Source organism: Larus michahellis, chromosome 1, assembly GCF_964199755.1.
Source record: "Larus michahellis chromosome 1, bLarMic1.1, whole genome shotgun sequence".
Taxonomy (NCBI): Eukaryota; Metazoa; Chordata; class Aves; order Charadriiformes; family Laridae; genus Larus; species Larus michahellis.
This window is the reverse complement of record NC_133896.1, coordinates 65,462,512-65,486,515: the sequence shown is the minus strand read 5'-3', so window position 1 is coordinate 65,486,515 and position 24,004 is coordinate 65,462,512. Positions and strand designations below refer to the sequence as shown.

The 24,004-nt window shown below is 40.9% G+C and overlaps 1 protein-coding gene across 1 annotated transcript in view; it reads right to left on the bottom strand.

Moving 5' to 3' along the window:
• The window catches only part of PKP2 (plakophilin 2), a 46,485-nt gene that overhangs the window by 5,759 nt on the left and 16,722 nt on the right, over positions 1 to 24,004 (bottom strand). Inside the window, exons 5-10 of the mRNA XM_074582911.1 lie at positions 21,226 to 21,433; positions 15,608 to 15,785; positions 6,370 to 6,487; positions 3,388 to 3,549; positions 2,544 to 2,717; positions 1,781 to 1,934 (exon numbers count right to left, since the gene is read on the bottom strand). Coding sequence (XP_074439012.1) covers positions 1,781 to 1,934; positions 2,544 to 2,717; positions 3,388 to 3,549; positions 6,370 to 6,487; positions 15,608 to 15,785; positions 21,226 to 21,433 — 994 coding nt within the window. The remainder of the gene's footprint in view (positions 1 to 1,780; positions 1,935 to 2,543; positions 2,718 to 3,387; positions 3,550 to 6,369; positions 6,488 to 15,607; positions 15,786 to 21,225; positions 21,434 to 24,004) is intronic.

Genomic DNA, 24,004 nt, shown 5'->3' with positions numbered 1-24,004 from the left:
GGATGCGACCCTACCAGCCAACCAAGCAGCAAACGATAGCTCTGGACAGCAGCTAAGTCCTACTATATACTGTGAGATCTGTGCCGTGTGGACCGGAGCTGATGGACAAAATTTAAGCAATAGGATGTAGCCAGCTGCTCCCACTATAAGAAGGACCACTGGGCAATAGTTTGGGGCATTTTGGGCCATTCTTCCCTCCGTAACCAGAGTTTCACTTGGACAGAGCACTTTGCTCTCCATAAGTTCTGTTCATTCCTCCTGGTGGGTGTGTGACAAGGTTCATATATATTTAGATCAAATTACATCCAATTTAGAAAAGGACCTTTAAAACTGGATGAACCACCTGCTATGCTAAGTATCAGTCAAAGCAATTATGTCAGACATGATAGCAGATTTTTTCTTCCATTGGTAAATCAAGGAAAGCAATTTTTAGAAAGTGTACATTTGTCAGTGTCTTGAAAACATCTGTTCAGAACAAATGTTATTTTTTCAAGTAAAATAGGAGATTTTATGACGTTTTTCAACCATTTAACTTTTAGGGATTATTCTCGATTTCATATCAAAGGTTCATTTTGCTTGATAAATATAGACACTTTATTTAGGAAACAGTATGCCTTTCCAAATGTTTTCCTTTGGCCAAGATTATTTGGAGAATTTGACCTGAATTCACACGTGTTTTTAGTCAACCACAAAGAACGCCTTTTCACAGACAACACGTTCACCTGAAATCCCCCCAGTTCTTCCTACAACGGGTAAAGCAAAAGAATGACTGTGAACAGGCAAGATGCAGCACCTTTCACCAAAGCTTCATGCGATTCTGTCTTTCCCGCATTCTTTCATAAATTGTTTTTCCTGATGAAATCCCAACTTCTCAGGTTAATTCCTACTCCTTCTGGGGGATTCACCACTTGTCATTTTTAACACCGTATGGATTATCCCTTTGTAATCAGACCAACAACATATTATAATATTTTCATTAACAGGGAATGTTTTCTAAGGATTAAACAGTGCCCAGGAGACTGTTCTGCAGAATTCTGGAGGTTAATCTGCCCCACGAAGCAGCTGTGTGCCTGTAATTTTCCCTTCCCCTTTTGAGGGAACACAGAAAAGAACAACAAATCTGCAAATTCATTTTATCCCATCAGTAGGAAAAAATTTCAAATATACATTAAACTGAAATGAGAATGCTCACAATAGAAATAGCTTCTGATGTAAAAATAATGGTAACATTTTAGAAATAAGGTCCTCCAAAAAGACTCAACTATTTTCTCTATAGTATCTTCTAGTTTCCATTCTCAAAAAAACTTATGCAGGAAAACTGTGTGAGCTGCAAGTTTACAAAGCTTTGTGTCTAAAAGAAGAAAATACAATTTTCACCTGAAGAATTAGAGATGTTCGATGACTTGTCCCAAAGGATTACATAGCTGTGGCAGCACAGAACTCGGCACTCACCTTCCTTTACCATATTTTAAGCAGAAGAAAAACTCCCTCTCCAAATCTGTGTAGATTTTACTTCCATTATGTATTTTTTTGAAAGTAACATCAATGGAAGTATCTAATAAGGAATACACAATCTAAAGAAAACTTGAGGTTAGATTCTTTCTTAGGCAAAACTCTTAATTTCAGCCCTGTATAAAGACTGCAAGTATCTGGCCCAAAAAATCTACTAAACCCACATCAGTTTTTTGACTGTTTTTTTTTTTTTAATTTAAAGGAGGACAGCTTAACACAAAGAGAACAGAGAAGGAAAGCCCAAGGGACAATGTTAGTCTTTGCTCACCTATATCACTTTGCAGAGAGGTGTTGCGAGACAAGTTCCTGAGCAGTGAGACTGCTGTCTTCTTTACTGTTGGGTGGCTTACATGCAGCATAGTTCGAATACTTGGAAGGCCATTTGCCTTCAGAACAACAGTCCGGGCCACCGCAAACGGCATCTGTTATAAGGCATGTGGCAATAGTGTGTCACTACCATGAATGTACAGCCTCATAAACAACCACAGCAGCTTCTCTATATCAATTTAAGCACCTTTAAAATGGTTTAAATCCAGAGCTACATATGAGCTGCATCAGAAGAGGAAGGTGACAGAAAAGAAGTTTTGAGCCCTCTTTCTCCCGCGTGCTCTTGGCCCAGTTCCTCAGCCGAAACATGATGAAGGTCATTAGTTGATTCACCATGAAAGTGATCTGTGGTTGTGTCAGAGCCTTCCTCTCCCCACGGGACTGGTTCCACAAAACCACTTTTTTTGTGTGCTTTTAACATCTATTTATCCCTCATTGTGCCCTCATTGGGCAAAATTCCACATGTGGAGATGGACAGAGTGAGAAGAAGCAGTCCCCATATTTGCCAACCAAGAAATAGCCGCACCGCTAGTTATGATCTTCCCTTCAACGTTCTTCAATTTCCCTGATCAGGTCTGTGAGACAGTGAACCTGCCAGTGGTTACCTGGTCTCAGTGCTGTGGCTGTGTTGCTCTCCAGCCCTAAAACTCTACGCATTTACATTAAGAACTAAATGACAAGGAAAAGAAAAAAGCTTGACTCACTGGTCCAGTGCCAGCTGTGAGGTTCTGAAGAGCTCCCAGGGATGCCTCCTGGGTATAGTTTCTGGTACTCTTTGCTATTAAGGAGAGATATATCCTAATCAGTGTGGAATGCCAAAGCGATTCAACACCTCTGGGATTGCTCTTTTCCTCTGGTAGCGGGGTGTCCTGCTGCTTCTAAACATGTAAACAGATCAAGCCTTTAGAAACAGTGACCTTCTATGACGTACTGCATCACAAGCTAAACTAGCTATTTTGTAACTTTCTACGACCAGATTATTTGCAGATTATCCAGTTGTGAACTCAAATGGCAATGTGTAAAATTTCAATATTTAATTATACTGGTCATCAATCCTTTTCCTTTCCTTTCCCCCTCCCCTGATACCTGTTTTCTCTCCAACAGTTCCCGGTTGCCAGAATATTTATGGTCTGTACCATATGGCATCAAAAGAAGAGATCTTAGACCAAGACCCAGCAAGACACGGAACTAGCAAGTCATCTTTTGCTCGTTTCAGTGGTGAAACCATCACAACGCCCACGCATTGGCAGGCGACTTGCACAATTGCTGTACATGGTACAGATACCACTTCGATCCATCAGAGGGAATGGAACTGAGGGGCGGTATTCCTCAATCAATGAAACACTGAATTGCTATGTCATTTTCACCATCAGCAGCTGGACAAGATAATGGGTGTTAGGAGAGACTATCAATAAATCTGCATTTTTGGGGCAAGTGTCACACTACCAGATATATCAATAACAGATTGTTAAGTAGATTACAGCCTTATTCTCCAAAAGTTGCTACAACCGATTAACAAAACAAGATGTAACTAAACATGTCCTTTACCTCTTTTACTTTTCTGCTCCGTGTCCCAAAACAGCCCGGTGTTTTATCATTGCTAGAAATATTTCTTCTTTGCATATATATGCTCTGGGCATAGCTCTCAGGGAGCTCTATCTCTAGCTGGTAGGAAAGATTGTGAAGAATGCACACACAGTTTTCTGTGGCCTAAAATAACAAAAGAATAGAAATCTTGAAAGATTTGGCATGTGTTGAAGGGACATGTATAGACTTGGGAAGACCTTTCATTTTTGGATCTTCAACAACTAACTGCAGAGCTTCTAATGGCTTACAGAAGAGCTAGTCTTCGTGCCAGTGATCCACAAGACTGCATTTACACTGATAAATTAAACATGCCCTGGGATGTTCCTGAACACTGAGGCCAACTGGCACACAGGGCTTGCATTCGCAGCGGGGTACAAGCCTGTTGGAAATGGTCCTGGGACATCATAATTCCTGAATTGTGCCTGGGGATTGTTAGGACGAGTGCTATTTGGCCTAAACCGTAAGTGTGCCAAGGAGTGTTTAAGAGCTTAAGAGTAAAGATGATCACGTACACATCTCGCTGTAGTGTCAGCAACAGGAGAGCTTTGTATCTTTCCTAAGGAATCTTTCCTAAGGAGGAAGTACTTTTCTGTGGTAGAATGCTTTTTTAAATTAGATGTGCCTTTCTGAGCATGGCTAAGGTCAGGTCTACAACTTCTAAGTGATGAGTCTAGTGGCAAATAGCTTTATTACCAGTTCCTGCTTTTTTGACAGTAAAAAAGCAACCAGTGATTTTAAGACAAAATGCAGCAGGGAGCTATTGGCACAAGTGTAATGCGTTCCCTGAAGCTAATGGCACCGAATACAAGGAGATGGAGAAGCTCAAGTAACTAATCCTAGAATAGAGCTGTAAATGTGCAGTAATTACCACTACACAGCACAAGTTATAGCAGGCACAGTAGAAGTGCCTCACAGGCTACGGCTAAACTTCTCATAAATGACAGCTGGTCTCACTCAACTTCATCCAGCTAAAAGTCTAGTCTAAGCAATGTTCAGGATTCGTCTGCAGACAATGGTGGGAGGAAAAGAACGAGAGGAACTGGCTTCTGGAGGTGTCCATGTCCTTATAGTTACTAGCTTAGGCAGAATGTACAGCTTCTAAAAGCTTAGGAAAATCAATCTCATTCTAAAAGATGTAAGCTCTTTAATTACACCGCCACTCAAAGAGATTTAGGTTCTTCGTTTCCTAAGGGGTATATAGCACTAAATATCATAGAACCATAGAATCATAGGGTTGGAAGGGACCTCTGGAGATCATCTAGTCCAACCCCCCTGCCGGAGCAGGGTCACCTAGAGCAGGTTGCACAGGAACGCGTCCAGGTGGGTTTGGAATGTCTCCAGAGTTGGAGACTCCACCACTGCTCTGGGCAGCCTGTTCCAGTGCTCTGCCACCCTCAAAGGAAAGAAGTTCCTCCTCATGTTTAGGTGGAACTTCCTATGCTCAAGTTTGTGCCCGTTACCTCTTGTCCTGTCCCGGGGCACTACTGAAAAGAGCCTGGCCCCATCCTCCTGACACCCACCCTTTAAGAATTTATAAGCATTGATAAGATCCCCCCTCAGCCGTCTTTTTTCCAGACTGAAGAGATCCAAATCCCTCAGTCTTTCTTCATAAAAAAGGTGTTCCAGTCCCCTAAACATCTTGGTAGCCCTTTGCTGCACCCTCTCCAGCAGTTCCCTGTCCTTCTTGAACCGGGGAGCCCAGAACTGGACACAGTACTCCAGGTGCGGCCTCACCAGGGCAGAGTAGAGGGGGAGGATGACCTCCCTCGACCTGCTGGCCACACTCTTCTTGATGCACCCCAGGATGACATTGGCCCTTTTGGCCACAAGGGCACATTGCTGGCTTATGGTCATCCTGTTGTCCACCGGGACTCCCAGGTCTCTTTCAGCTGAGCTGCTCTCCAGCAGGTCAGCCCCCAACCTGTACTGGTGCAGGGGATTATTCCTCCCCAGGTGCAGCACCCTACAGTTGTCCTTGTTGAATTTCACAAGGTTCCTCTCTGCCCAACTCTCCAGCCTGTCCAGGTCCCTCTGTCTGGCGGCACAGCCTTCCGGTGTGTCAGCCACCCCACCCCCAGCTTTGTGTCATCAGCAAACTTGCTGAGGGTGCACTCTGTCCCTTCACCCAGGTCATTGATGAATATATTGAAGAGGACTGGACCCAGTACTGACCCCTGGGGAACACCACTCATCACTGACCTCCAACTAGACTCTGTGCCCCTAATCACGACCCTCTGAGCTGTCTTTCAACCAGTTATCTATCCATTCATCAAGCCCACTCTTACTAAGCTTCCTTATGAGGATGCTGTGGGAGACCGTGTCAAACGCCTTGCTTAAGTCAAGGTAGACCACATCTACCGCCCTCCCCTCATCTGTCCATCCAGTCATGCCATCACAGAAGGCTATCAGATTAGTCAGACGTGATTTCCCCTTGGTGAATCCATGTTGAGTACTTCTGATAGCTTTCTTTTCCTCCACATGCCTTGAGATGATGCCCAGAACGAGCTGTTCCATCATCTTTCCAGGGATGGAGGTGAGGCTGACAGGAAAGTAACCAGATTAATTTTTTAAGCTTCTAGCTAGCCCCCTGAGACAACAAAAAAGGTAATATCTGACTCTTTAAGTGTTTCAGTATCTCTGAAAGCTGTGACTTTCTCTCACATTTTTAAAAAAAAGACAGAAGTTTCTAGCTCTTTCTGGTAATTCTGAAAATGTTTTCCCAAAGCTAAGGTATGTTACTCTTTTAGATTGCAGGATAAAAAAAACACTTCAGAAAGCTTCTTACTGGACTTTCATCTTTGGTGACAGTTCTAAAAGCCCTGGAAATAAGTATAAGTTTGGCAGTTACATCACAACTGTTTCTGAACATTGGTTTCTAAACATAAAAAAAAAATTTCTCCTAGCAATTTCCCCTAGGAAAAGACCTTTCATCTCAAAGAATACCTTGTCATTAGGCTCGTGGTCTGCAATAGCTCCTTGAATATAATACACCAGAGAATCAATCAAGCCGTCGCATTCTCTCATCTTTTTCCTTCCTTCTGGGCCAGCAGAGCTCATGTTTCTGTGCAGGAAGGAATACGTTGGTGAGAAGAGATTTAGTTAAAGGTATTTCCTTGTGCTCCTCTGGCAAACTTTTCCAGCTAAATCTTAAAAGTACTGAAGTTAAGGTTGACTGCTTCCTTTCCGCAGAGCTGTAAGATAATCTGAGCCTCTGCTAAGTAAAACTTTTACTTCAGTGTACTCCCAGACAAACTCCAATACTCCAGAAAAACAAACTGTTTTGTTTGGATGGGTAAGGTAAGACCTGACTCAAATCTTCATCTCAAAGTTTAATTAATCCTTTTTAAACAGTCAAATAAACTAGACCTTTTTTCCCCATTATTCCATTTGTACTCATATTTCTACAATTTGGCCCAGTAGCTATGTCAAATATCAGAGGAAAGGTGCCTGTAAAAATTTCCATGCACACAAAGGTCCTTTAGCATTTACCTACGCCAAACCAGTTCTTGATCCAAGATGACCCATCAACAGACACACTTCTGAGAGTTTTAGCAACATTTGTACATTAACACGTAAATATAACTGATGTCATTTATGGGGCCAAATTCAGGTGTCAGTTCATGTGCTCATGGAAATGCTCTGAGGGGTGCTAGTGGGCAGGAGGGGACGTGAAAGCAGCTGAGCCGGCAGGTCGGAGCAGCAGCCCGGCCCCAGAGCTGGGCAAGAGGCTGAGGGCATGAATCGCGACGTGGCTGCCACTGCCATCGCTGCCAGAGCAGCAGCGTGAGAATTATGAAATGTGCGGGGACAAGGAAGAGGAAAAAATACACCGTGCTCAGCTGATTCCCAGCTTCCCAGAGAAACTGCTGGCATCTAAGCAGAAGAAAGCTGAAGCCACCAGAAGCTGCTCAGTCAGAGAGGGGAATGCCAGATGCTTTCTGCTCTTTTACCACAGTGGCTCGGACACTGCTCCGCAGGCTTTCTGCTTCCTCCAGATGCGAAGGAAGCCACTGTTTGCCCGGCTTTCAAGTAACATTTTCTGGGCTTTGTGGTAACCCAAGTACAACTTGAAAATGAATTATGAAAGTGATTTAAAAACTCTTGAAAAGCCCAACACACACTTGCTGCTTGAAGTTTGGCTCTAAATAAGCTACTGATTTCCAGGGAAGTAACAGCTCTTACAATTTTAGGGTATAATTATTTTTACAACTGAACAAACTCTGAATTATGGAATGCTGGAATTATAAACCTAGGCCTCATTATTTTGGACTCCTGCAGCTCTGCTGGACAAAAGGCTACACACACTATCACATTCCAGCTTCTTTGTTTGAAATAACATTACACATAACCCAATCTTAGCATCCATCACAGAGAGGGACATGTTCCTTTAGACAGTTTCAGGGTGTTTATTTTGCATGCTTACTTTACCCACTGGAAATTACAATGGTTTAAAATTTTATTATCAACACAGCCAGTAAAGTACAGCTTTAAACTTTGCTGCGGCTTATGACTGTAAAACGAACATAGCGTTTTATATACTGTCAATGCGGCTCTTCTGGTTTTTTTTCCCCTGGGAAGTACATATTCAGATTAAATACTAATGCATTGTAATTATAGTTTTACTTTAGGTCATGCTGTTAACAATATCCCTATTTATGAGCTCATTTATTCTCTCATGGAATTATATATCACAGAGTCAATATTCAGATTCCTCAATATGGCCTACTATAGACATCACTTTGGAATTTAATTTTACCTATACATGTCACATTCGAGGCATGTCACCCTTTCATATGTTTATGGTTATGCTGACAGAAACGCACGTTACAGCCCTTCTAGTGCATAGCAAAAATAGTTTCTGAGGCACACAGACTAAAAATACTATTAAAAGATAAGCGTGGAATTTCCCTCGCCAAAGACACTTCATCAGATACAGTACTTTGTTTTGTCACAGTGCGTTATTCTACAAATCCCTGAACTTTTGACAACTACGATCATGCTGAATGGCTGTGCAAGGAGAGGCCATCACCCGGCCTTGCTGTCTAGCATGAGTATGGGGGGGCACGTGGCTTTATAGCTCAGGAGGCAGAGAAGAGTCTGAATCACAGGCACCGTCCTGTTCTGCAAAGGAAACGAATCACTCAACTCTGTTTCATTAAGAAGCTGATGCTCAACTGTTCATCCAGTCAGAGATACCAGTGTGTGTCTGTGTGTGTGTCCGTACACATATGGCCACTCCATTTTCCACCTTTCCCTGTTTCCTTATCACCTCAACGCGGACTGGGAAGGGAAGAGCTCCTGCTCTCCCGCTTGCCCAATCACAGTTGTAACCACCTTGCTCTGCATGGGGTCACAGTTGGTTTGAAGGCAGAGAAGAGTATTTCAGGCAAAACCTCAGTTGAAGATTTTTTGCTAATTAAAGCTTGAGAAAGTCCAGGAAATAAAAATATTATTAGATTGGAAAAAAATAAATGTTTCTGAGAAGTGTCACAGAAATGTAAATTTAAAAAAAACAAAAACCAATTTTGAAACAATGGCAACATTTTGCCTAGAAAATTGCAAAACTGACTTTGTCTTGGCTTCCCAAGATTTGAGGTTCCTGACAACTGGAATGCTTCTCTCTGAGCTCAGCAGTCGGACTCTCCTCTAGTGGAGCTCCTGGAGGCCTTGAAATACTCAGTGCTTGGGCAATTGCCATGGTTGGGCTGGCCCAGTATTGTGGCTTGTGGCAGCTCCCACGGTGAGGCTTCAGGGTTATCTAGAAATCGTCAAATCTGCTGTGCACGTTTGTTTTACTAGCATTTCATCAGAAGTACACTGAGACAAACACATCCCTGGAAAAAAGGATCAGCTGGAGTCAAGATCAAGAGTCTTCTCATAGAAAAACTATTCTGCTACCCAGTTCCTGATATCTCTACCCTACATCTGTATTGAAGGGTTGGGAGAATGCAGCATGGGGAGAATGCAGCCTTAGGGCAATTGCTGCTCGTAGGGATGCTCTCCTTTGAATGACTCAGAATTTATGTTTTGGGATCATCTAACTGTTAAAAATCTCTGACTCCTGGCATGCTTAAATATGTTAATCCCAGTGACATGCCCAAACTAAACCACATGCTAATGTGGAGGCATTGTATCTATCTACGTGCCTCATTTATCTCATCCCGTATTTGCTGCTTCTGTTCTCTCTTGCACGCAGGCACGGTGTAACTACATCTGTAACCGAAATAGCCCTTTCCACGTGTTCCTGTGGCGTTTGTGGAGGATCAGCTAATTTCCTGTTGGGATATATTGTTTTGATTCAGAGATGTGAGGTAAATACAAAGAAATGTGACATAGAAAAATCAAGTGTGATTTTGAAAGAAACAGAATGATAATATACGTTCAGTTAGATTGCAAATGGCACCAAATGAAAGAGATACTCCCTTCAAGCCAGCAGTGAGTCACACACTGGCAGAGTATGTTGGAAAAGGTTTTTGCACTGCTGTGAATGATCTACACGACTGATAAGAAGAAAGCTTTTGCTCCTGGGACTCATTCTGCTAAAACTGGTAATTTGAATTTAACTCAATTACGTGATAACAGTTTCCTGAAGTAGTTTGGGAAATTCTATTCCCTTCATGACATACACAGTTCAAAAATGCCATGGGGAGGGAAAGGTATCCAGGGATCTACTTAGTAGCTACAGGTGCCAGGCTGCAAGCTGCTTGCTGGAAATAACAAAATTCCTTTCAGGAATCGGGAGAGCAGATAAACTGAAGAGGAGGCAAGAGAAGATAAGAATGGATGGATATAAACTTAAAGGAATGGCAATGCTATGCAAGAGGCCTTGGTTCAAAGACTTGTTATCATCAGTCATTTGTTTTACGTTCTCTCTTAGAAGCTTCCACTATGAAATTGAGCTGCCATTATGCTTTTCAACACACAGTGAGAGCTTTGGCTTCACTTCTTTCCAGAGCAAATGGAAGTAGGTGCTTATGCAGCCTCCTGGTCTGAAGTGCAATTGATACTGCTTCCTCTGACTACAGCTTTCCACCATCCCTGTGGGTCACTGTGTAATTCATAAAGAGCTTAAAAGAGAGCTGGGACAGACAGAGGGTGAAAAATAATAATGAAAAAAGAAGCATTAATTCTATTTTACTACTAGGGAACCAGGAACAGAGAGGTTAGCCGACTTTTATGGAGACAGCTGCCAAGAAAGTTTTGAAGAATTAGAACACATAGGGCCACAGGATGCTCCAGTTAGAGAGCAATTAAAAAGGAGGACTCTGTAACGCAACGCAGTAGTTGCGATCGCTTACTCCAACACTTAAATGAAATATTTTGCCGGAGGAAATGTGACCACTAAACATAAATTTTGGAAAGTTCAGCATTGCAGAACTTTTGGGAACACGTATTTCAAGGTAAAAATGGAACAAGATCATTATCAGCTTTCAAGGTATAATACAGACAGCTTTCTACTAAGCCTTCCTTTTAATCAGAGGAAGAATCATGCCAGAAAATCACTTACGTATATAAATAATATTCAAGCCCATATATTCTGCATGCTGTTGGCACCTTACCCTTTCAGACTCAGAGGAGTATGGAAGAGGAGGCTAAGTATCTTGAAGACTTCTACCCATTTGTATAGGAACTGGAGACAAAACTATTACATGTAGGACTTTCAGGCAAAAAAAAAGTGACTTTTTCTTTAAAATCCAACAAGACTTGTCTGCAAAAGTCTGCAATACTCCTCTAGATAGTTTAATACACCAATTTCACTTGTTCAGCTTGTTGTCAGGCAACCAGCAAAGTCTTTTGATTTGGCTTATTCTGCCTGTTCAGGGCACAGTCCTTTTTATCGTATTTCAGGACTGAATAATACCATTATTTATTCTAACTGCTAATGCAGAATTGTGTGGTGCACACCTCTTCTTTTTACTATATTAAGTTTCATGATGCGTGATTTCTTTAAAACTGTGTCAGAAGCAAAGCTTTAAGACAAATTACAGACCTAGAGAATGGGATTTAAGAAATCCTTTTAGCATCAGACTTCCTTATCAGTGACTGCAAAACACTGACACAGGCAGACGAAATTCAGGATTCCACAATACTTCTGGCAATAGCTGGCTAACAGAACAGGGAGGGTTCTAGTCTTTCACTCATTCCAGTGTTAGTATCTGCAATGCTATATATAGATGTGGTTTCACTTCTCCTCCTACAATTCTGTCAAAGAAGATGAAGGAAGCTTTAATTTATTAGTTGGTAACTGTGTGGCACAGTGCAGACACCCGTGCCAGATGAGAGTGTTAGATTTGGACTGTGGGTGTCCCTGTCAGTCAATAGGTGTATGTAAAGTTTTGAAAAGAAGTTTTGGCATTCTCCTATAAGTAACTATGGTACTATGCATAATGCACTGCACTTCAAAGTACTATTTTTACCCTGTAATAGAAGCTGCAGGCTACAGACTTTATCAACATGCACAACAAACATGTTAGTATTACAAATGGGAAGACTAATTACAGATTTATATTCTGGCAAATATATATACTCTTTAAACATCTTCATTAGTAACATCATTTCCTCAGTGCACAGTTTTTTATTTTGTGGTGTGCTCTTTTAGTTTTCAGCAATTCTTTGTGCAGATGTTTTTTTTTTAAATTTATATATAAGGAAGGAAAACTTCTAGTGACCTAACTGGGGAGGTGCGTTAATTTCCAATAAAGAGAAGCAAGCTGATTCATCTTAAAAATGTTGGATATTTGGTCTGTACAAATACAGTAAGCCTTGTTAAAAACTATTCTCTGATAGAAAGTATGTCGGCAATCCTGCAGATCAACTTTACCTGTGAATTTTCAAGCCCTTTTTGTTCTCCTCTCAGTTATAATTTTTAGTGCTCAAGCTCTAAAAAGTGAGAAGTACTAGAATATGGACCTCATATTTTTAAAACAGGTATTTAATGTACAATGTATCCTTGGACATCTTGATAAGAGCAGTTTGAGAGACTTCCACTGACATTTTGTACAGAGTAAGGTATGTTCAGAATCTACTTTTATTTAATTTAAAACAACTCAGCTACTGTTACTCCTTATTTGTCTCATATAAGTTGTGTCCAAGTTACCGCAACAAGCTCAGAAATAGTAATACCATGTTAAAACATGCTGGCCATCGGCTGGCACATAGGGAAGAGGTGGTTCCAGAGTCCAAACGCAGGAGAGGAGCAGGTCATGCCACCACAGAGTGGCACAACTAACAGCCAAACTGCTTTCTGTACACATGCAGCTTGGGCTAATTAATATGAAAAAAGACAACCTGCTTCATTTCATAGACACCACCACTAGCGTTAGCTGGAGAGATTTTAGTATGGGTAGTTAATGTTTCTCTCTATTTGCTTTTGAGCCATCAGAGTAAAGAGAAGTTAATTATTACTTAGAGATGAAGTTAATTAGTAGTTAGTGGGCTGGCAGGAGTTCCTGCAGAAAAAGGTGCTTTATTGTTGAGTATTTTGTATAGCGAACAATTCATTTATCTTCTGAAACCACCCACGAGTCAGAGCTGTTTACACAGTAAAAATTCATGCAATACAGACACAACTGCTCTGCTATAGGATGTGTTAGCAAAACAGATATGTGTCAGGCAAAACTGGGCAGCTCCCCAGCCTCTAAATTTCAAGCTTAATTCCTTGTACTTTATTAAGAAGCCTTTAAAACTCAGGACATGCCTTTGCACTCATACGTTACTCATTAATTATTTCAAATGATGTCCTTTCCTGCATTTTTGCGTGTGCAAACAACAGACATGTATCTCTAATACTCATATTTGTATTTATTTAACATGCAATGACTTCAAACTCACAAAGGGCCACAGTTTTATGGACTGTTATTTTTAAAGGTGTTTTCATTAAAGATGTGATTTTCATACTTCAGTCATTTAGAGGTGTGTTTACTGAGGCCTTTTGTGTTTCTCTGCAGTAGCTGCTACTGCGTTCACAAGGCTATTAGCTGATCGCAGTAGTAAATAGACAACTGTAAATCTATTCATCCACCCCATGGCTGCAGTCTGGCCTCAATTTAATTAAACTTGTGCAAAAAGTTGGACAGGGCTTACTTTGGTTTAAAAAATGGCTTCTTCCTAATTTAGGCTGAAGTCATTTTCTAATCAGTTTAGCTATAGGTACATCAAAGTAAGCATCTTTGGCAGCGTCTGAAAACTGAACGCTTCTCTGTGCTTGTATATACCATGCCCCCTTTCCAAGTCATCTATTTAGATGCAAAGTGATTATGGCTCAGGATTAGCTCTATGTATTTGTCCAAAGGGTCCTTGGAGATGCTACTGAACATAACTATTCGTTGTGGTTTATATGCCAAGTAGAAAGAAAGAGTGACTTGTCCCCAGCTAAGCTTATTGTGCTTACTACCCAAAGGACTGCTCCCTTGCCTGGTAATGCTGGTAGGACTCAGCAAGTATTACAGCATCTGAGCAGAACTTAACCAACGCAACAGCAGAAAACATTGTTGTCCCATTAATACCTAATGTTGCTGTAGATGAAAATGACTTGCTCAATCTTTGGAAAGAAAATTCCAAGTACGCGAACGCTTCAGGTGTCCCAGTGTCCCACCAATGACACCACAACTAATCCTTCACATGTGTTAGTGTTTCGGTAGCCCAAATGGCACTTATGGGGCTATAGAGCACTAAAGCGCAAAGAAAGGAAATTGTGAGAGAAAGATGCCAACTTTGTTGTTCTTATGGGAAATGCAAACACTCCTGGGTGGCTGAACCAGAGACTGTGCTCAAAGGAACTGCCCAAAATGAGTTATCCACTGTAAACAGCATTACCAGGGCTTGAATAAAACATACATGACAGCAAATTTCTGTTGAGGCTACCCTGAAACAGTGATGTGTGAATATAGTGAGTTTTCTTTACTCTTCATAGAAGGTTAGCTTCTTGTTTACATAGAATCAAAATCTCTAAATGGAGGCATGTGATGATAAAAATACTATTACTGCCTATAGCTGTGTTTTGCTCTAGCACAACTAAGAAACTGTGTTTCAGAGAAACACTGCTTTACCTGCTAAAGCCTAGGACTATTCTCAATGTTTTACACTGTTACTTTTCAAGAAATGCAATCATAAATCTGTTCTGCCAGTCAGAAGTACAGACACATACTCAAGCTATCTCTAAGAGTCTTAATCACTTTGAGTTTGTAGGGTAGGCATATTTTTATGTGACTCCAGAGGATAATCACTTCTTATGCTTCATAAATTTCAGAAATTAAAATGAAGCAGGAATTGTTTATGAAAAAGCTATTAACAAAGTTAGTAAATTACACGTACATGGATCAAAGAACTTCACATACTATGAATGTGTTGCTCTTGTATTTGTATCAGCAGATCATACAACTTTAGACCTAGGCTTTAAAGGTCAGCATGCTATACATCCACTAGAGCACTGGCCTCCCCAAGGGGTGCACAAGACAGTCCACTGGGGTGTGGGAAAGAAATATTTTTGTACCATTCATAAAAAAAAAAGTGTTTATTTCATCTTTATATCATCCTTTTTAATTTCTGATTTTATGTATGTTTTATAATGTACATAATATATTAGTACAGTAGTACACGTATATAATTTATAAATAAATAAATATACATATACTGAGGGAGTGCTCTCAAAAGGTTTTTACTGATAGGGGTATATGATCAAAAACGTTTGGAGACCACTGCGTGGGAGTCTTAAAATAACTTTAAAAAGCTCACACAGGTTTAAAGTTTCTTTTAAGTTACTGTTAGCTTTTCTCCAGTGCTAATTTGTAATACCACTCCTACAACCATTTAAAAAAGCTTTGGTTTTACTACTGTCCTCATCAGCCAGGGGCTAATAGTAAACATCAGGCCAACAACTGTTATTCAGTGAAGAATCTCTCTGACTTCAATGCAACGATGCACTGCAACCAGGCCTCTGATTCCTATTTCCTGTAATGCATATATTTACTCTGCGGGGTACCCATCAAATGAATATACAGGAGTTTATAAAGAAAGTTCTTTTCATTGTATCGAGCAGTAATTCTTCTGGTCTGATACACATGAGGCATTTCAAAATATGATCTGTATGCAAACTCTTCTTTTGGAGCCATCAAAATTCAAAACAAGAAAGAAAATAAGTGTGCAGGCTGTTGTTTTGGGTACCTCTAGGCTGATTGCTCACCTCAAGCATCCTGTGGCATTGTAGAAGATATCAGGATCAGGTAAAACACTTGACTTTGGGTAATCTCTATCTGGCCAGCCGGAGTAAGGAATGAGAACAGCTTCGGTCAGTGTCTGCAGGGCTTCTCTGATCAACAGGTGCTTCAGCTGGTCATTGGAGGACAAATTCCACAACAAACCTGCAATATCCAAAATAAAATTAGAGTGGCAGAAAGACTCTCCCACAGTTTGAAAGACCTAATCTCAAACTCCTTGAAGTTGAGTGAAGGAGCCTGCCTGGCACTTGATATCCTGAAGAGGAGCAGAAGGGGATGATAAGAGTTATCTGAGGACACGGAAATGGAGCAAAAAGAGGGGCAAAATTATCAATGTAATTAAAGTCAGATCCCTATATATATAGTCAGTCTAATGCCCAATTGAGAAGCGCAGTTTTCCATGGCTCTGCAAGTGCATTGCCCATCTGCAGCAATCATCTTCTCCATTACCAAAGTAACACAAGTTAAACGGAGCTAACGCCACCAGAGAGGAATTCGTCCCTTCTGGAGGCCTGGCAGGACTAGTTGCACTTTTGTTGCAATTACCAAGTAAAGACCATTGAGCGGGAGAATAAACTTTCATGCAAAGAGGTACAGATGGTGAGTTTACAGCTCTTTGGAAATCTGCTGGAAGACAGAGCAAATTTGTCTAACGTTTGATGGCAAAATTCCTCATAGGAGGGAAAACTGTTAAATACCAGTTGGCTGTTACTGTCCAGACATTTGTCACTAAGGAAATCATTAAGTAATGCTATACACCTTGTCTGCTCACTGTCTCCAAACACCAAAACAAATCTCAAATACAGTCTTGTATAATTGATTAGCTGTGCTTATGTCCTATTCTAACAGATGACAATTCTTTTTAAAGTACTATTCCCCTGGAAAAAGACACGTATTTCTGGTTTTCACCACAAAGGCATTCATTGTTTCCCCAGCTTTCCACTCTAAGCTTCACAGTCCTCCTCCTCCAAACACTGGCAGAATATTAGTGAATGTTCCTTTCATCAGTTCACAACAAAAAAAATGTTTCTTTTGTATCTCCTTACACTTTGAATTCAATTACATCTATTGTGAGCAATAGTAAAATCAAAACAAAAGCCAGCCAGAAGCAGCCCATTCCTTCTTCTGCGATCAGCTCTTCAACCTCTGAATTAGGGGATGAAAGGAAGAAGGTACTTTCCTGAAGGATAACTAAGGCTTATGGGAAATCAGACATGCCGTCCAAAGAGCACTGGTAAGGGAAGCAGGTTAAGACAGAATGGCACAAATGCAAGGGCACAAAACCAGAATATCATATTAAAAGGAACAAGTGCATTTTGAATTACAGACAGATCTGAGATGTTGCTCACACTGTAAATTTTCCAAGAAAAATCCTATCTTTACCCACAGGCACTGTCTCACTGGGATTCAGAAGTGTTCTCTCAGTGGCATTCTGGGTGTGGAATAATTTGTTTACTTTAAAAAAATATCTTTAGGAGTGGGCTCTTTCCTTGCAGCTATGCTATAATGTATTCATAGGGGCATAGTTTTCCCTTAGGTGGTTATTTGGGAAAATGGGTGGGGTCTCCTTTTAAATTTATATTTCTTTTAATGACAGTTCTGTTTGTGCTGTAATCTTCCCTGCAGGAAAAAAAATTCTTTCATTTCTTAGATTTATGCTGCATGATAACAAGATCAAGAGGTTAGATATCACCTGGAGGCTCATCTGGCTTACCTTCAGAAGCTAATCTGTTTTGGTTTTTTCATGCCACAGCCATTTTTCTTTCTGTTCCTCAGTATGCTCTCCAAATACTACAAAATGCCATTTCTATCTTGGCTCCTGCATCGTCTCCAAGTGACATCCTCTCCTACTACACAGGAGTAACCCCATTCCTTTCCTAAGAGATTTGCAAGCAGTTGTTTGTATGTCAAACGAAGGACAGAGCCTGTGGTTCCCTTTCTGTACTCCTATCAGTGATTGTATGAAGCTCGCAAATCCAGTCAATGTGACCTTGGGGAAGTTTCATTCCCCCTAAGAAGAGGTCATATAAGCACAGAAATTGCACAGAGAAACCAGGCAGCTATTTTCTGTGCATGGGCATTAGGTAAACTGGTCCACGGCAGCTTTCAAACCACTGTCATAAGCACAAAACCACTTTGGTGGGGGTACTGGTTTGGTGCTTTTAGTGCGTTCTCCTGGGATGCGCAGACTGAGAGGTAGGACACAGCACTTGCTATAACCCGTATTTATCTCCATACACTTTCACTGCTTTCAGTCTTTTCATTGGCTGATACAAGGCACACAGCGTGACCACGCTCAGACTTTATTCCTCAGCCTAGGACTTGGTCTGCATCTGCATTTCTCATGTGCCTGTGGAAGCATATAGAAAGGGATGAGCAGCCGCAGGTTCTTATGTGTGGGGAAATCAATACAAGGGAGTGACATTTTTGACGCTGGGAGATCTTTTCCTTACTTTCCTATTATTGGCTTTTTAGTTCCTCTCTGCACAGTGAGAGAGAAAGAAAGAGGAGGGAAGGCCAGTGCAACAGGTCAGAAGAAAATACAGGCCATCAAAATGTTCTTTAAGAATATATGATATGATATGACTTAATACAAGGCAAGCATTTGTTTGTATTAACACTGCTAGTACTAATAAGCCAATGACTTTAAAGATAAGCTTCTAAGGCTGAGATGTACTTATCTCATGTGCACAAGTATTAGATCGTATTTCTGACAGGTAATGAAGTGTGGTATGAGAAAAACGCTGTGTCTTGGAGTTTTAACTTCCCTCTGTCCAACACTTTCCTTATTTTTGTGTATTTTTTTGTCAGGTGAAGTGCTTTGGTACCATGCTTCCTACACAGCAGTAGCAATAAAAAGCTTTCCTCTGCTGAGCTTAGGCATCTTTATTAATGAGTATCACATGCTTTCGATCCTTGGCCAGGAGTCTTTCACCAGCATTCAGTGTGGTATTTTCAGGTACCAAGATTATTTTACTAATCTCTTACAGGTGAAGACATTCAGCTCATTATCATATCATGCATTTGGATGTCTCTAATTTACAGTCAAAGTAGGCAAGTAATAAGTATGCTGTGGAAAGACAGACGGGCTTCTCATGCTGATGAGGTGGACCCCAAAAGTTGTGCATTAACCTTTTCCTGGAGGTGTTACTGCACTGCAGTGCGATTGCATGCATAGCTATGACATTCCACTAGTCCTGTAGGAAGTCAAAGGCAAAGCAAGAGGAGAAACAAAACTTGTAGGCGAGCCATCAATCAGACAGGGAAGGTGTTGCACCGCAGGGTTTAAGCATTTTGGTAGAAAGGCTCTCAGAGGTTTGCGTTGTGCTTGGAAAAGCCTAATGTTGCAGCCCTTCTCGGGCTACAGAGTCAATCTGTACAGAACAGCAATTCCAGTGTTTCCTAGATATCGCTGTACGTGTCAAGATCATGTGGAAGCACTGACTTTAGTAAGCATACGCTTAACAGTGACCGTCTACCTCTTGTCTGCAGCCCACTCCTTGCCTGCCTTTAAGTTTGGTCTGGGAAAGAAAGTGGCTGGAAGCAAAGTTAATATTCTCATAGAAATTCATTCAAGCAGGCTGCCCTTTGCACTGTAGGCTCCTTGCAGCTTGCGAGGAAGCTGGAAGGATTGCTCAAATGATGGCAATGTGTATGCCCTAGTGCCATTTTCACCAAGGGACCCAGCGTACTTCCTCCTGACTGCACATTTGGTCTTGGACAAAGTGAGAAATACTTCTCTTTCGGTGTATTTTTAAAGCCATCCCTTACAACTGATAGGCTTGAAAGTATATCAGAATATTTTGCTTTATGTGAACTATAACATCCTGCTGCATATTGCTTAAATATTTTGTTGGTGCCTTGTATGTTTTGTAAGTAAATACTTACGTTCAATGACAGCAGTAATGGCAGAAAGAAGGTGCCCCTTCACCCATTTTCACACTGGTGAAGTGGAAGACAGTAATATTCACAGTATCTATACGAGTTATTGTGCACAGTCAAAGCTCTTGTCAGAAATTATGAAATTGCTAGCAAGTAAACTTTCTGAACACTGTGCCACCATTTTCACTGCTCCCCTCACCAGTGTGCAATAGCACTGTGCAATAGCACTGAGAGACAACATACTAAGCAATAAGTTACTAAGTGACCCAATTCTGCATCTGATGAATGTGAAAAACTTTAAAACATTTTAATGTTGCGGAGCTGCAGAACTGAGCCAAAAGAGCCAACAATACAAAGCTTTGTTCTCCAGCTTAGGGAGCACAGTATTTCAAATACTTAAAAGAATGCAGAATTATAGAAGGTCTCAACATGCCTTTGCTTCAAGGCAGGGCTGCTTGACACCTTCTGTATCTTTTCAAACACTGTTATTTTAATAGCTTGTGCTCCTGGTATCTTTAAAGATCACTTGAAATAAATGCCCATTCATTTATTCATAATGTTTTCTTCCATTTATAAAATATAAGCCTGGTCTTCCTTTGGCATCCTAACAAGAATGAACGTGGGCCACAAGCGGTTTGACTTCCTAGAGACACAATATGGTCAAACGTGAGTGCAGGGTTGAAGTGGTGGGCATTTCTTAGCTGGCTGCGGCAGAGCCAACAGGGCAGTACCCACAGGTTTCTTTAGAAGTTATGGCGGACATTTCCTTCTGTTACATTGATGTACAACAAGAGGTGTAATATGGGGTTTCTGACCCAATGGGCTCTTCCTTCAAAATTGCAATGGGCCTTACTCATTTTTAACAGTTCTTCCTCAAGGACATTGGAAATAAAAGGATAAGAACATAAGCCTGGCAAAGACTGAATCCAGAATGCAAGTCACTCCACTGATGGTGCTGTATGATCTTTACAGTCAAATGGATGTCCTGCGGGGATTCTCTTCCCTGCACACGGAAAAGAAGCACGGTGTACCTGTGGCAGTGTTTTCTGCTTGTCACAGGTATGAGAAGACAGACTCTGGGGTGTAAAGAGCTAGGAGTGAGAGAGCTCAGAGCAGAAATTTGGGGCAGTAGGTTTTGTGGGGAGTATGACACCCACTTTCTATCCCCAGTGCCTGACAGTTCAGGGGACAGTCTTCAACAAGACTGCCAGTATGTGCTGGCAGCATAGTGTCGAAAAGCGAGGGCTGAGCTGCTTAGTAAGGAGTGGGCATTACTTACATTCCCACACACCTGTGAGACTGCTCCAATCACTGCTCACCAAGATGGTTCTAAAGAGATTGCTATTTGGAGACTCACTTTCTTTTCTGGTGTATCAAGGACTTTAAGCTTCCTGCAAACAGACTCATGTCATTTCTGAAGAAACTTTAGGAGGGGACGTTGCAGTTCCTAGTGTCCTCTTACTTTCTTAAGGACTGGTCTTGAGTAAGGACCTTGGAATTTCACCCTAAGGGAAGAGCTTAGAATAGGTGACATTTTTTGTCACCTATATATAGGTGACAAGGACAATAGGTGACAATACAAGACAAGGAGCTCTTGTGTTTAGACACTAAACGTTGGCCTAAGTAAACAATCAGGTACCTCACATGGAAAGCTTGTGCGCTACTTAAAGCACTCCATGCTTGACTGCACAGAAAACACTACCTGTTATTTGCTTTTTAGTCTCTACATCCCTGGTCTGTCGGAGTACTCGGAGCAAGAGTGGGATCCCTTTCTGCTCTGACACTTCCAGTTTGTTGTCGTTGTCCTCAAACACCAGGTTTCTCAGAGCACCACATGCTGCCCGCTGAATGTCCTCATTCTGAAGGTCAAGAAGCTGTAAAAGTTTGGGGATACCACCAAGGGAGAAAACCTGTGAGGAAAACAAGACATAGTTAGATACTGTAAATGACAAACTGGCCCCGCCTCAGCAAGCCTTTAAATAGTCATAGGGACTTTTTTCGTTTGCTCCTATTTGAAAGACTTTAAGCACAGCTCATTAATCATTTGGACATGACTCTTAATTTCTGGGGTTTCATATGAGTCATAGTTAAAATCCACAACTAAGAGAGGCATCATATTTTAATAATTAATGTAAGAGAATGAAACTAAATCTCTTCCAGCTTTGCTGCAGGTTTGTACTCTCTGACAGGACATTTAATTGCTCTGTATTTTAGCTTCCATGTTGGTGAAATGGATATTTGAGATTTAATTCTGGAACATTTATAAACTGCTTTGAGATTTCTGGATGTAAAATGTTCCTCATGTGGCAAGTTCGCTTTTTTCCCTCAGCAGTCGGCCTGATGGAAAGACAATATTTTTCTCTGTTAATTTCTGTGCATGTATTGAAAGTGTATTGAATAAGAATACATTTCACTTAGTACTTTTCGTCTGTGTCATACTGAGGAAAAAAACAGTAAACTAGTAAACTCCAAAATGTAGACCATTAAACACTGTAAGCTAGTTAACTACTGAACCACCCACATTTAACAAAGGCTAATCTTCAGTGTCTAATTCTTTAGAAAATGAGGTTTTGGCCCCAAATGAATGAAGAATTAAGAAGATGTTACTTTACAGCAGCTGTATGGAAACAAAGAGTTTCCAAGTTCTGCATGTTGTGGCAAATGATGAATCCCATATGAGCTGTGATGTGGCACAAGCAAGCCTTGGCTCATTTAGAAATGAGTTTACTATGGAAAATACCTTACATTCATCTACAATTCAGGATGGTTTCCTCCAGCATCTCAAAATGCCATATGGTTTTGTGGACAAACTCATCCTTGTGTAGAACCAACAGCATGTGAAAGACTTAGAAATCTGATACGACTGTTTTGAGTAGTCCAGAGTTTGATGACAAAAAGAACTCAATGTGGCCGACAGGTGTTGGGCACACGAAGAAATGAAATGTAACAAAGCCTTTTGCCTGTCATGCCCTGGCACCCCTCACTGCCTGCCTGCCTCTCCTCTGATTCTGTTGTACAAAAGGCACAGTTTCTTGCTGCTGCGCTGCTGACCTGATTCCCCTGATTCAACAGTCAACTAGATGCTAACAGAATGAAACACGCAAATATATACATTGAGGTAAATGGAGCATAGAACATGCTGAAGGCGCATCGACCTATTTTATTACAGTGGATAAGCCCTTTTGACACCGATACCATAACTGGTTGGTTTCATGCAGACTTTCTGTTGGTAATTCTAAGTGATTTATAACTCTTGTAAAGGAAATGATGCTATTTTGACCTAATATGCAGAGGAGAATTTACAAAAACTATTGATTGGTCTGTCTAAATTTTCATTGGTAGACAAAATTCACCAAAATACTGTAAGACTACGAGTTCACAAGAAAAAGAAAAGTCACTAGACTTGCAGACTACCAGGTATTGGGGAACAAAGCATTGGGAGACAAAGAAAAGGAGTGTAGGTTGAAAGACTGAAAAGGGGAAACAAGAAGACAATGCCAACATGAACAAGTCTGATGGGCACCAAACAGAAAACGTCCACTAGGATATGTGGGATAGACAGGAAAAGAGAAGGCGGCTTCAGGCTGACTGCTCCACTTTGAACTCTTTTACTCATCCACTTGTTTTTCAGGGAAGCTGCCTGAGAGAGGTTTGAATAATAAACCACCTCCAAACATTCAGTGCTAATTGTGCTGGTGTTTTTTTCCAAAACAGACTTTGATCTACTGTGAAGCAAGTTAAAACTACCAAAGGACTGAGTGATGTTTGGCTGTCACTGAACCGGACTGCATATACATGAGTATGGAGTTAAGGCTGAGATTACGTATGAATAATACCAAGCAAATTACGAAACAAAGCAGGTGTAAGTAATTTTTTTTAAAAAGCTGAAACAAAAAAACAACCTTACACACCAATGTACAGAACCGTTCAGCAAGAGAGCCATAATTGTGTTTGATAGTGAAACTTAAAGAGAAGGGGAAGAGAATGTTTTTAATATTCAAAAAACTTTCAAAAGACTTAACAAGTCTCTTGGAGGAGACTTACAAAATTTGGTTAATCCAAACAATGTATTAATGCATTTGTGCAGACCCAATAAGACCTTACCAGTTTGGCTAATTCATACACTGTATTAGCGCTTCGTGCAGTCCTAGCAAACCCTGAAGCTTGGATAACTGTACTCCCAGAGTTTTCTTTTCTGGGATATTTCTGTACTATCAGTGTAAAAATGCCAGTCAAAAAAGAGAGACAGAGGCAATTACGCAGACAAAAAGTTCAGGCCCTATGACTTATTCATAAAGTATGAAAGAACTATGTTCGTTTAGCCTGGAAAAGAGTAGATTAAGTGGGTATACACTTAGCAGCCTTAAGACATAAGAAAAATCATTAAAGAGGGACAGAAAAAAGGATACCTTTCTCCATATCCATGAATCCACTCAGTTTGCAAAAGGGAGATTTAAGTTTTAGGAATAACTGGTAAGGCC